General features: G+C 31.6%; 1 protein-coding gene across 2 annotated transcripts; it reads right to left on the reverse strand.

Annotated features, from left to right (window-relative positions):
• Nucleotides 1–374: 374 nt before the first annotated feature.
• Nucleotides 375–7,257, reverse strand: LOC124836132 (tyrosine decarboxylase 2). 2 transcript variants are annotated; one of them, XM_047311222.2, is made up of 12 exons: nucleotides 7,022–7,254; nucleotides 6,870–6,942; nucleotides 6,177–6,407; nucleotides 5,173–5,336; nucleotides 4,199–4,339; nucleotides 3,264–3,323; nucleotides 2,710–2,874; nucleotides 2,511–2,567; nucleotides 1,838–1,902; nucleotides 1,099–1,222; nucleotides 763–900; nucleotides 375–665 (listed from the first exon to the last, which is right to left on the reverse strand). In XM_047311222.2, exons 1-12 carry the CDS (start codon nucleotides 7,145–7,147, stop codon nucleotides 537–539), a joined length of 1,473 nt encoding a protein of 490 aa, XP_047167178.2. In that variant the 5' UTR covers nucleotides 7,148–7,254; the 3' UTR covers nucleotides 375–536. The 2 variants fall into 2 exon arrangements, with proteins under 2 accessions (XP_047167178.2, XP_087969658.1); XM_088113532.1 differs by lacking the exon at nucleotides 375–665 and having other exon boundaries at nucleotides 812–952; nucleotides 7,022–7,257.
• Nucleotides 7,258–14,947: the final 7,690 nt, after the last annotated feature.

Consider the following 14,947-nt stretch of genomic DNA (forward strand, 5'->3'; position numbering starts at 1 on the left):
AATTTTTAAATAAAATGGGACAAAATATTATTTTAATAACTTAAAGAGAATTTGGTTTCTAATATTTCAAAATGCTTGACTGATTTTAGTTCGTAAACTTTATATATTAATGTTTTTAGTCGCTTGATAGGAATCACCACTAGGTAATGTTAATGGTTATGTACTTTTATTAGTTCACAATTATTAAGTTTATGTAATATCACCATTTTTGGTTATTTGATATGAATATATTTCTTAGTTTAATTTAATTTCTAATTGACTAAATAATTTTTCATTTAAATTTAAAAATTATAATTATTTCAATTCAGAAACATCTAATTCTTGTTTTAAAAATATTTTGAGCTGTCTATAAATGGAGAGTATTATCGCGACTATTAACAAAAAAAAAAGAACATTGCTGCTTCAAAAAAAAATGAAATATCTACCAAGTTTACAGCTTGGCACATGACAATTTTGTAAAACAATAAGGAATCGAAATTAAAGGGGAAAAAATCACAAATTAATGTTGTATTGGTAAACTCGAGGCTGAGAGCATATTAATCCTGTAAACTCTCAAGTAGAGCAGTGGCTTTCTCTTGAAAAATCTGCCACGCAGTAGTGACATGCCTCCTTTCTGTCAATGGTGCTCCCACTGCAAAACGTAGAATGTACTCACCTGATAGAACCTGCACATATTAGTTAACAAGAAGGGAAAGAAAATTAGTGATAAAGAAAGAATAAAAGAACAAAAGTTGAAAAATTACGAAGATAATTTATGCTTACCGTGTGTGTTATGAAAATATTTCCTGTTGAATTTACTGAGTCTAGTAGATCGCTATTTAGTTTATTACCATGATCTTCGGAATTGAGAGGGGGCAATAGCCGAAAGCAAACTAAGGAGAATGTACGAGGTGCAACGACCTGTGTACGGTAATTTGTTGCAATTTTAAAGCATATGCAGTAAATAAAGTACCTAAGAAAAATATTCAAAATTGGCATATATTGAGTCAAAAAAAATTGAAAAACCACTTCAAATAATTCCAACAAATATTTAAACCAAACGTAGTATTAAACCTTAAGAAATTAAGAACAATGCTTCTCTTAGAAGGATGAGAGTACCTTGAATCTTGTGTCCTGACTAACAAGCTCTTCAAAATAAGCAGCTAACTCAATGTGGTTTCTTACGTGGCTTCGCAGACCTTCCAAACCATAAAGTCGCAACACCATCCACAATTTTAATGATCTGGAGTCCAGTAGAGTGAATAGACAATGTCACACATTTGCTGGCAAATACAAACTTCTAAGGTGTACAGAAATATTTATTAGAAAGAGGTAAGACCAATGATTTGATAGGAGTTTTGACATCAGAAGTTCCCGTAATCTCTTTAAACGGGGAACATCGAAAAGAAACTCAGACGTCCATAAAATCCAGAAAAAAAACATTAAAATCAAGATCACAGACAAATTAATACGAGAAATGTTAACAACAGACTCTTTTGAACGCACCCTTTACTATATTCACCGATATTTATGGAAAAATACAAATTTTGTAGTCATCACATATCACGTAAAGACTTTCTATCCTGATTTCATAGTTTCCAATAAATTTCAAGCTATAGTAAAGTGTATTATTATCATTCCTCTTATTAATACATTTAGGCATAAATGAGTTAGAGCCCAAATGCATGAATAAAACCAATTTATGTGCCCAGACGAGGATATGCATGAACATTCTCGGGTAAAAAATAATTCGACGAGGCAAATAGAGATTTCAGTAACAAACACAAATATATCTATATATAGATAGAGAGAAAGAAACAATGAAAACGCTTCCAAAGGAAAACTTTCAAGAAACCACCTAAAGCGACGACCAAGAGGAATTTGCCAGTCTTTGTAATCTATGACCATGTTTCCTTGAGAGGCCTGCAAAGTCAAAAACATAAATAGACTATAAAACTACGAATAAATAATAATAGCTGCGACCTTTCAGATGACAAGCTTCATGTTTAAGTGAAACATTACTAGTGACACATTACGCTGTTCACTCAGGATAGAACTAGTTCATAGTGGAAGAGGAAATTAACTCTACATCGATACATAAGAAAAAGAATTGAAAAACAAAATGCCCCCGGTTAATTTCTAGGTGTTCCCATAAGTATTCAATACTTATCACTCGTAACATTTGAAGCACCTTTCTGAGGAGAGGGAAAAGAGGACATTTTTTAGATGCTTCAATTTTGTTTCTCTCTTTCTCTCGCTCTCTTGCCTTAACATGTATATTTTTACCGTTTGGGTTCATTTAATGCAGAATGCTCGTTTCTTTTGGAATACCAATTCATATTCTTCAATTTTCATCTAGAGAACCAACTTGTAAATTTAATGTGATGATGTCTACACCTTGACTGAATGGAACAAGCTTAATGATCCACACATAGAAAAGAGAAGAAAAACTAAAAAGGATTATTCAAAAGTTTGAAAACCTCTTGCAGTTAAACTTCAGCATAAACCTCGAGCATGCAATAGAAACTTACCTTGTTTTTCAGAAATTCAGGATTTGTGGACAGTGATTGAATCAGAGAACTTCTATCCTGTGTCATTAATTCGTAATAAGTTTGACCTCTTGTTTTGAAGTACAAATAAAGATTCAAAGTTTGACCTCTTGCAGTTAAACCTCTTGTTACAAATAAAGATTCAAAAGTGAGATTGAGATAAAAAATGCGTTATGGATACCTTAACCCAAAGTACTGAACAGTCAAAGTTGGTGAGGAACCATTTATGTGCATTCATGTTAAATGAGTCACTTTCTTCAATACCGTCAAAGTAGTGGCGGTACTCTGGACATATACAAGCACTGCCAGCATAAGCAGCATCAACGTGAAACCAAAGATTGTTGGTCTGCCAAAAAAGACAGGCACCAGAGCATTATAAGATTTTATAGCTCTACCGAATACATTAAAAAGACTAGACAAACAAAATTTGATGCAGGTCTGCGGAGGTTTATGAACCAGTCATCCTAAAAGCCCAAGCAGGGACAATGAGACAAAACAGTTGGAATACTCATGTATCGAACTTTTCTTCTTGCAACTCCACAAGTATCATTTATCCTTGAGTTCCTAACATACTGCACAGTCATTTATGGGTTTTCATTTATCTAACTGCATTCCTGTTCCTTGAGAGTCATATTTTAAAAATAAATAAATAAGCCTTTGGTTTAATAACCTCAATACAATGAATCAGTGGCTATACTAGCTTTTTTCACATCACAACTCAATAAAATATATTACCTTGGCAATTTTTCCCAATGCAGGCAGGGGATCAATAGCTGTTGACGAAGTGGTGCCAACCTGTATACATAAATGCGTAATGTATGCAATTAATGCAAGAAACAAAATATCCACAAATAATGGACTCTTAATTACCTCAAGTTACATCAAGATTCAGATACTTTTCACTCATCAACAAAACATTAGTTCCAAGTTCCGGGGTGATAAACATTTGCCACGTTAATTATTCATTTAGTACCTACTATAGATTTAATCCTTGAAAGAGCCAACATGCATATATTCAACACAAATTCTCTTGGATGTACAATTTAAAATAAATAAAACATGAAAGTTTCATGAAACTGAGGTTACTAGCCTCCAGAACCAAATCCATAATTGGACTGAAAACAGAACGTTTATAAACAGAAACCTGCATCTGTGGGTCTGTATCGAAGGGATAAAAGATCAGAAATGAGAAAGTAAGATTCTAAATAGTAATGCAGAATAACAGACACACCACCCTACTATTCTAGATATTTGAGAGACATGGACTCTCCCCAAACTTTGAAATAAAAATTCCCGCAAGTAACTCAGCTGAATCTCCTTTTATCTTCTCTCCTAAGTGTTACAGTTTGCTGGCTATCAGAGTTATTTTTTTACAAACAGACTGGGATCTCAGTACCTTTCTCTCCCCTTTAGTCCTAACATAGACCCTATTAGTAGGTATATAACCATTTGTTTCCACAACAAAGAATGAAGAGACAGTGCATAGATAGCAACATGAAGAAGGACATTTATCCCTTGATCCGATGTTTAAATGAGCTGAAATTTCTAATTTGAAATTCCCTGAACATATATGATACAATATTGGAGATAAGACACGTAAATAATGGTCAGTTAAGGTCATGCATTATACAGCAATTTCTTACAAATTCATATAAGTGTTCAATTCTTACAGTAGCACATAAGAAAAAGGGTACAAGACCGCCAGCAATGTCATTTGAAATTGCTTCAGAAAGTACTTCAGGAGAGAGTGCATAATTTGTTGCAGAATCAGCTTTAAGCAACTTGCAAAGCTCTGGATTAAGTCCTGATATCTGTCAAAGGAAAGTTCAAAACTATTACAATAAAAATTGTCATTGATTATATTCAAGAATGCATCTAAGAAACACAGAGCAAGACTCCCATACCAGAAATGGAATCAGACTATCATTTGATCAACTGGGTGATAAATACTAAACAAATTTTTAAAATACTCACAAAAGAATAGGTTTTATCTAACAACACATTAACTACTAATAGACTATAGAATAAGCTGAATAAGTTTGAACTTAGTGATCGTAGTTAAGGTCATATGTTTTCAGGTGACACTGTAACACTGGCATATTCATATGTTTGGTGCTAAAGAGCATGATAATCATATAATTAAGGAAACAAACAGCCATTACAATTTATTTAACTGAGCAAAAATCTATGTTATTTCCCCATTTTGCTAACTATTAACAAGACGTCTATGATTATAGATTTACAAGATAACCAACTCTTTTCCTTGATAAAACAAAAAACGAATCATAATCAAAATAAATAGAATATTAAAAAACTAAAAGGCCTCTTTAGAATTTTGGCTTAAAGTGTAATTCAATCTCACAAAATTGACTTATATGAAGAAAGATGCTCAAGCTTTATAATGATTAACATTGATCATATCTATAGTTGATATGAATCTCGATACACCTACTCATGCCAAGGAATAGCAACATAAAAGTTTTAAAGAAATGTTCAGTGTTTAAAATAGGTCAGAAAGCTAGAAGCACTGGTCAACAAAAGTTAAACTTGACAGTGAAAATGAACAAGAAGGAAACCCATATGTCCTTGACTTGAGTACATAAGATAAGGTCATTTTCTTTGTTATCTGTCATTGGAGAGGCACCTGACAAGCTTTTCGTAAAGCAGAGTGTGTTTGATCAGATGCATACATCACAAGCTTAGGAAGGGCACTCCTTCCAAGCCTTCTTAAGATCTTGTCACGTGCAGCTAATAGGACAACTAGTATAGCTTCACTTGCTGTTCCCTGTATAACTCCACCACCTTTCCCTGCAGTCAAAGTTTACATACACTATTTGAGTTTTTCTACAAATAAACTATTCATATGCAATTTAGGTTCACATTTTAATTATTATAAAATTCAACCAAGTTGAAGGTTAATGAAAACCTCAAGCTTGAGTTTACAAGCTCATCCAAAGCCAGGAGATATTTCATATGCAAACCTACCTAAATGAGTCCTGATTTCTAAATTATGGAACTGTCTATTTTCTTTTTCTCTTTTCCTTCTCCTTGTACTCTTTGGGCAACAACATAAAGGAAAGATATCAATTCAGAAAAGAATAAAGGCCATGTAAGTCCACATTCCATTGAAGAAAAGGAGACAAGACAAAGAATGACTCGTGTTCTAAAAAAACTCACAAGAGAACTTGTGGAGCCAAAAGAAAGGACCGAGGAAGTATCAAGATGAACTTCGTTTATTACAAGATTATTTATAGACTTAGTGTTTAGATTTCTAGAGGATATCCCATAATATCATAGTTATATTTTACAATAGTTTAGAGTATATTAAATTATAATTATCATACATTTTAGATTGGTTACCCAATTTTCTTATATTTCATCATCTGTTTTCATATTTAATTTGGACCGATTCTGGTATTAATATCAATGAGGGTTAGTGCTTTATGTTTTGTAACACATCCAATATGTTCTCTCATAAGGTAAATATCAACTTCAAAGTTAAGACACGAACACCCCTTGAAAATACAATCTCTTCCTTGAAAATAAAATAATAAAATACTCAAGTTCTTTCACTTGAGCTTAAAGAACAAAGACAAGTAGTATTGCATATTGTATCTTCACACGCTATACAGCATCCCAAGACCTTACCGCTAGAATAGAAATCTTCAGGCAACTGGAACGCCTTAGCCAGCCAGTCAAGAACAATGCTTTCAAGTTCAGTGGCAGCAGGAGAAGTTATCCAGCTGAAACCCACAATGTTAAGACCCGCACTGAGCATCTCTCCAAGAAATCCAGCAATGCTACTGTTGGAAGGAAAATACGCAAAATAATTCGGACTTTGCCAATGCGTCACCCCTGGGAGTATTTTCTCCTTTACATCTACAATTTGACAAACAGTGTCACGCTAGCATTGCTCAAACAATTGTACTATCTACTAAAATAATGAAAATACGATTACTGCTGCTGCTGCTGCTACTAAGGTTTTGTTCGGACAAATTTCTTAACACTTAGACAAAAGAAAATAAGAAGATTAAGTGAATTAAACCTCTTCTATAACCATAGTTTTAAAATGGCGTCTACAACCGTAACCAGTATTGATTGCTGCAATTGCGGGCGCATTAGCCAGCAATCTTCTAGAATGCCAAGGTTCACAACAAATCTGCAACTGTGTTGCAACCACAATTTAAAAAACCACATTGGAAGAAGCTGTATAACTTAAATTCTTAATTGTCTTGTCTAGAAGTGTTTGTTTAAAGTTTATCCAAATGGACCCTAATAATAATAATAATACATTGCATTAAACAAAAAAGGGTAATTCAGAATCGAAGTAAGAAGTTTCACCGTCCAAAACATTTTGAAAGGACTCAGGATACTCGGGAGCAGAATCTGGTAAAAGCTTCCCCAGATAACCTGGCTGAAATGGGAGAAATAGTGTAATAAAGCAGCATGTACGTAAATGCGTTGATTGGAAGAGAAGGAGGAGAATGAAGAACCTGGACTTGGCTGAGAACTGGGAAGTTTTGAATGGTTTTGTAGTAATCGGCAATGAAATCGACCATCTTATGAGCGTGCTCTCTCAGTTGCTCAGCGTCCATGGCCCTCAATGCATTCTCTTCCATCTTCAAACAATTTCAAACACTGCACGCAATAATGTAACCGACAACTTTCAGTAAACCAGAATCAGAGAACTAACAAACTAACTACCCGTTCATACATTTCTCTGTCAGAAGAATTCTGAGAGTGAAGAAGAGCCACTCGAAATGAAGCTATCGTGGGTCCCAATAAATATCATAATATTGTGTTATTAAAATGAAATGTCATAATATTAGAAATTATGATTTGTTTTTGTTTGACTTTAACCTTAGAAATTAATTGATTTTTAAAACTGTTTAAAATAGTAAATAAAAATCCATCAAGTGAGATTCTAACATTTGTATAGGCTTAAGCTTTATCAAAATTGGTTTGGTAATGTATTAATGATGAGTAGAGGTGTTATTTGAGTTCCTGGGCCTTGACAAACCAAAGCCCACTTTTCTAGTTTCATTTTTCTAATTCATTTAATTAGGAATTTTTTAAAAACCTCAATCCTCGAATTCTCACATAAAATAAGCTAGAATAGGGTCATAACATTAAATTAATTTATTTTAATGTATTTTTAATTATTTATTATTTTATAAGTTTAATAATTTTCGAGTTTTCCATGATATTTTACTAATATCTTTTCTAATTACATGTAAATATATAAATATTGATTTTGTAAAAAACTATTATTTTTAATTGTAATAATATTTCAAATATATAATTTTATTATTTTAAAATTTTAAAAATAATATATATATATATATATATATATAAATTTGAGTTTGTTTAAATTTAAATAAAGTAGTTTTTACTAATATTCTCTTTCTTTCGATATAAATATATAAATGTTGGTGTTATAAAAAGTTATTTAAAATGATTTTTTATTTGTAATTATATCTTTGATATATAATTTTATTATTTTAAAAATTTTAAAATATAATATATGCTGAATTTGTTTAAGGTTAAAAATAAAGAAATTTTTTATTAATATTTTTTTTCTTGAAAAATAAATATATAAATATTAGTTTTATAAAAAGTTATTCAAAATAATTTTTTAATGATAATTATATTTTAAATGCATAATTTCATTATTTTAAAAAGTTGAAAATATAATATATGTTGAGTTTATTTAAGCTTAAAAATAAAATAATTTTAAAAGAAAAGAATATTCAAAATAAGTTATTTTTTATATGTCCAGAAGTTACTTGTATTTAAAAATAATTATAAAAACACATTTTAATTCATTCTTGAAAGTTTTTATAATTTCTTTTGATAAACTATTTAAAAACTAGGGTTAAATATGTTTTTAATCCTTAATTTATCAAACGAATTTGCTTTTTGTCTCTCTTTCAAAGTAAGGTACATTTTAGCCTTCTTTTTTAGGAAACTTTAATTTTTCGTCTTCCAAACCTAACGGCGTTAAAAAAAACTGAGTTGGCTAACGGTGAAGTGCCACGCCATTTTTTTTTTCTAACCTGAACAAGTCTTCTCAGTTTTTCTGCCACGTCAATCTTTCTCGTCGTCAATGTCACACTGCCAACACAATGTCGCGTTGGCCAGTCACCATGTCGCCGTGAAACTGCCGCTGCAGAAACCCCAGTCATCGTCATCCTCCATCACGCACATTCACCATCAACACCCAGACGCGAGCAACCTCATCGCATCCCTCTTCCAGCTGCCACTATAAGATGTTTCCTGCCGATGTAGAGGACCCAGTCATCAGAGCAGATATTCTTGTTCAAACAATTCGAGATATCAATACAGTATCATCACATTCTCGGGAAAGCCATCAGAAGGAAACATTTCTTCAAGATGTTGAAATCATTGCATTTTAAATCGTTGCATTTTTCCATTCATGTTTGCAATATGCTTGGCCTTTTTCCTTTTCTAACTCAGTTACTATGATATAGGATGGATATTCATTGATAATGAATAGTTTCAATATCTATCCGGGATGATGAGTTCTGTGAAACAGATTTATAAGGACTCATATTCTGCAACGAATTTTAGAGGTTTATGAAGATGAGTATGACGACTCTTTTGATGACTTGGGTTTAAGTGTAGCAGACTCTGGATTAGAAGAAAATGAGATACTTGGTGATGAAATAAATGCAAAATCAGGGAAGTCGTGGGCAACAAAGAGTGGAAACTCGGTAAAAGATGTCCCTAATTCAAAATGGGGCTCTAGGAGAAAGCCCCAAACAACACCAACATCCAAACGGCGAAGCTCCTCCTGACCTGCAAGACAAAAACCCAAAAAATGCAACAATCCAAAATACCCCAAATCAAACTCAGAAACTCAGAAACTCAGAAAATTTCTTCTTAATTACATTTTGGATCAACAAAAGTATGACTCGAATCAACAAAATCTGAAATTGGGGGTCATCGGCAAGGTGGAAATGGAGATCGAAGCCTCGAGATTTGAGGGAGTTGAAGAAGAGAGAGTATGAGAATTTGACGGCGAAGTCATCGAGCAAAACGAGAACGGGCCAATCTGAGGGTCGCTCTAGGGTGAAAGAAGTGCAGAGAAGATCGTAGGGGTCGAAGCGATGGGGACCGAAGTGGTGGGAGAGGAAGGGGGAGAAAGGTGAAGTGAGGGTTGGCGTGGGAGGTAATCAGGAATTAGATATTGGAGGCGTCGCGGAGTTCCTGAAAGAACTACCGGCAGTGACCGCAGGGGGCGGCGGAGACCGCGAAGGAGGGGTCTTGCCGTGGAGGGCCAGGTTGGAGAGGAGGAACTGCTTGGAGACGGAGTCGAGACGGCAGAGGGAGATTGACTCATAAAACAAAATGACGTGACATTCCACCGTTAGCCAACTCAGCTTTTTTTTAACGCCGTTGGATTTGGAGGACGAAAAATTAAGATTTCCTAAAGGAGGAAGACTAAAATGTACCTTACTTTGAAAGAGAGACTAAAAGCAAATTCGCTTGATAGATTAAGGACTAAAAACATATTTAACCCTAAAAACTATTATATATGAATTAAATTTTAATTTATATTTAGTTTTAACATCTAAAATATAATAAGCGCATTTCAATTTAAAAAGAAATGTTTTTTTTTTCTCAAAAATCAATCATAAAAAAATCAAATAAGTTATTTTTATTATTTTGTTCATTTAAAAAGGAACTTTTTATTATTTTTTCATTTGAAAAAAGAGAAAAATTTTTAAAAAAAAAGTTGTAAAAATAAGGGTTAAATATGTTTTTAGTCCCTAAACTATTGGTCGTTTCTAGTTTTCGTCCCTCTTTTAAAGTAAGGTACAATTTGGTCCTCATTCTTTTGAAACCTTCGTTTTAGTCCGAGGACTAAAACCAAAATTCCGAGGACTAAAATGAACGTTTCGAAAAGAATGAGGACCAAATTGTACCTTACTCTGAAACAGAAACGAAAACCAAAAATGACCAATAGTTTAGAGACTAAAAACATATTTAACCCTAATAATAACACAGTTTAAAATTCAGTTCTTCAATGATCGAATTCTGATCTAAAACAAATGTTATCTGTGTAAGTATTTGACATATTAACTATATGGATAGATTTTAAATTCAAGTCTACGGTTTGCATGAAAAATCACGTCATTTGATAGATGGTTAAAGTGTATATGTGAACGTGAATTCCCGTATTGAAAAGTGATGAACAAATTCAACAAGTGAAAAAGATTCATAAATATAATATCTTAAAGTTTTTGAAATCGAATATGACATATTCTATTTTTGTAACTTGATTGTTGTATATAATCGAATATGTCAATTACTTTTTCATTTTTTCATGTTTTAGAATGATGCGTTACATTTACGAAAATATATTTAGTTTTGTTTTGTTTAAATATAGGTCTTAAAAACACGGTTAAATAAATATTGATATTTTCTTTTTTCTATTTCCTATATTTCCTATTATGGATTCTATGAGAATGTTGAGTGTGTTTTAGCAAATTCATTATTTTATTCAATTAAGATAGTTTTGGATTGGATTAGGTGAGGTTTGAGATTTGTAACCTTTTCTCCATAAGATCTAAACAAAACCAACGCTATCAGTTAAGTAGGTTAACTCAGTCGGTACTTAAAATATAAAAACCATATTAAAATTAAATTATTATCTTTCGTTTGCAATTTATTTTTAAATAACTTTTGAATATTTCTATTCTTTTTTCTAATAAATAATGCAATTAAACAAATAACAATAACTAATGGATACGATACGTAAGGACATTTTTATCAACTATTCCAAATTCAATTTTAAGTTAGCTTGTTTTCATAATGTTTTTTTGGGTTGGAGTTGGCCTTTTATGAGAAAAGTTCTTTATATATATATATATATATATATATATATATATATATATATATATATATATATATATATATATATGAATTTATTATTATAAATATTCAGTTTTTCCAAAAATTAGAAAGGAGAGATGAATTTTAGTTTATCATTGTAGTATGTGTGTAGATAGTGTCATCAAAATGAGTTGAAATCCGTGATCCAATCCGGCTCACCACGGGTTTGAGCCGGGTTGAGTTGGAAAAAAATGTGAAAATTTTTATATGAGCTAATTTTGACTCAAGTCGCTAAGAACCCGGGTTGAACCCGTGGTGAGCCGGGTTGGCTCACCAACCCACATATTTTTTTATTTATTTTCAAAACGCATAACCTTTACTTTGCAGTAGAGCTTTTTGTGTTGCGTTGTGTTGTTGTCTATCCAAAAGTTCTCATCTGTTATATATTTTTGTTAACGGCTATATGTAATTTCTTGGTCAAACGGTCGTGTATGTCTCATTAAACTAAATTGACAAAATTTTATGCTTGATAGCTTAAAATACATAATAATAGAGTTCTTTTGTTTCATTTTCCTTTATATTAATTGGTCCAATTATTACTGTTTCAATTTGATCGATCAAAGTAAAATATTATAAGAATTTCAAAAAAAGATGGTGAAAAAAAGTTAAGTGAGCCAATGAGCCAACTTGTTTAACCCACCAACCTGTGGTGGGACAGGTCGGGTTCAAATTTTTTCGGCTTGCTAATAAATGAGTCGGGTTGGGTTGACTCACTAAGTGACCAACCCGTGGTGGGTCAGGTTGGGTCGGGTTACCCATTTTGACAGTTTTATGTGTAGATGGAATTCTTTTAAGATAATATTTTATTTTTATGAAAAATTTAAAATGTTTTGTGAAAAATGTGGTTTTCATATAAAAATTTAAAACAAAAACATATTTATGAGTGTAATTTAGTTTATTGAATTTATATCATTATAATGTTTACTTAAGAATAATAATTTAATTTTTTTTAATATTCTTATATTAGAATAATTGATCCACTAAAACAAACAATTATACTATTACCGCATTTGGACATTCATTATTTATCACAAATTGTACATAACATCATAATAATCAACTTAAAACCAAACAAGAAGTTAAAACCAAGAAAACAACATAAAATTCCAGAAACACGGTGTCCAATGAGCTACACTTATCGCTCAGCAAGAGGACCTTTTGTCCAGCAAATTAAGGAAAATAGAGGTCCAGACTTGTAGTGGAAAAGTGACGCCCAACACCCAATTCCACCGCTCAACGCCCAGAAGTCTGAGAGTTTATTGGCTTCATAGTGCTTAACGCCCAAAATGGCACTCAACGTCCTGGAGCCTAGTGTGTCCCGAGTTTTGCAGCGCTCAATGCCACATAGGGTCACTAAACACTATACCAGAAGTCAATAATTTGATTTTTTGATTTGGTTGCATCCCAAAGCTATCCAAATCGATATCCTTAACACTATAATTGATTCAAAAACATGTTTATAACTGAAATTGATTACCAATTTGCTTATTTGGTTAGGAATGAGATTCACTAGATCAAAGAAACAACTCAAAAACTCACAACTTAAATCCTACATGTTACAAACTAGATTTCAGTAATTTAAGTGGCTAAACAAGTCATAAATTACTAAAAAACATACCACAACATCTAACTTCTTCCCAAAATAATTCTTTTAGATTTTTATTTGTCAAAACCTCTAAAATAGACCCAAAACCAATCGAAAACTCAACCTATTGACTACATCAAGAAGTATCAACAAATTTCAACCAATTATAATTTTAAACACATCAACTCAAGTGATCAAGGAGGCAATATTTATCAAGCACTCACAACAAGACTTTTCCAATATTAGACAACATGTATTCACTCCAAATTCATGAAACTGAACTACCAAGTAGAGATATTTCAACTAGCTCACATTCAACCATTTCATATATCAATTCATCAATTATGAACCAAATCAAGCATGCAACATAATTGATTTAAAGATTATTAATATCAAAAGCACTAATTATTTTACCTTCCCTATTAAATGACCGAACGACTTTATAGAACCTCAAACAACTCTCAACGATCAAAGGACATTATCTGCACCTACAAACAATAAAATCATGATCAAGGTATGTCATTAGAACCACTAATTAGTAGAGAGTCGCATAGAAAACTCAAATGACACATGCAACTACAAATGATATGCATGCAAAAAAAAAAGAAAAAAACAGACTAAAGAAAAGAACAGAAACCAACTTACTCTTTTACGGAAACTGATCAACTAAACTTAAAGATTTCGTCACGAGAATGATTTAGACAATCTTTGATCTTCAAACAAAGGAACAAATAGTAATAATTCTTAAAAAAAAGTCAAATAACTCTAGAAAAGTGATTTCTAAACAATCATATGTTTTAAAATAATAAAATTTATTCATAATAAACTATTTATATTAAAATCATTTAATATTAAAATAATTGAATTATACTATTTTTAAACTACTATCACTTTTAAAATTTCAATTTTTAAGATTTTAATTATTATCAATATTTTTCTTTTTTGCAGTACAAGTCAATGTTCCTCAATTGATGTTCGTAAGGGCTTTATTTGTGAATACCATTGATTTTTATTTTTTTTCTATGAATCTTTCTCAAGCCCGTTTTAGTCGAAATTAAAAGGAAGTTTTTCATTGATACCATTGAGATTATCTCAATATTATTTATTGACTAGCGTCCTAATTTAAATTATTCAAACACTCAATTATATGCATAATATAACTCATTATTATAATTTGAACATACAACATAACATTTTATGATATACATATAGCAGAGTGAAGTTACTCTCTTCTTATACCAAAATAGTAAGTAGTATGATATTATTGCTTCTGGAAGACTATGAACCTCATAAAACAGCATCCCATATGCTAGAAAGAAGTCGTTTGTTCAAATGACTCTTCTAGGATGTACAACCTTATTTTGTGATAATAAAAAAAGGAAAATAATAAACATTTAATTTTGTGGGACCTAGTAACTTAAATAACTGAGTACTGAACTGCTACGTCCATACCAAGCAGAGTAATTTTCTGCTACCTGTTATCTCAGAAGTTTCAAACTCAGCATTAATGTGCAGAAATGGAAAGCTTCTCAATAATAACATATTTCTATGAACTCTGACTTTAATGAATTTATTATATGGCTTATTTTCATGAAAGATAAAAACTTAATATTTCAAAAAAGGAAAGCTTTTATTTCAAAACATTAAAAAAAAGGTGGAAAGCTTCTCAATAATATGGGTACATATTTCTATGAGCTCTGACCTTCATGAATTTATTATACACTTATTTTCATGAAAGATAAAAGCTTAATATTTCCAAAAAGAAAATTTTTTATTTTAAAACATTAAAATTAAAGGTCCCACCGACTAGACCATGGGACCTCAATGAAATTATTATGTGGCGTACTTTTATCAAACATCAAACCTTAATATTTCAAAAACGAGAAGCTTTTATTTTAATAAAATTAAAAATTAA

The sequence above is a fragment of the Vigna umbellata genome, chromosome 4 (assembly GCF_029865625.1).
Source record: "Vigna umbellata cultivar VRB3 chromosome 4, Vumbellata_1.0, whole genome shotgun sequence".
NCBI classification, from domain to species: domain Eukaryota; kingdom Viridiplantae; phylum Streptophyta; class Magnoliopsida; order Fabales; family Fabaceae; genus Vigna; species Vigna umbellata.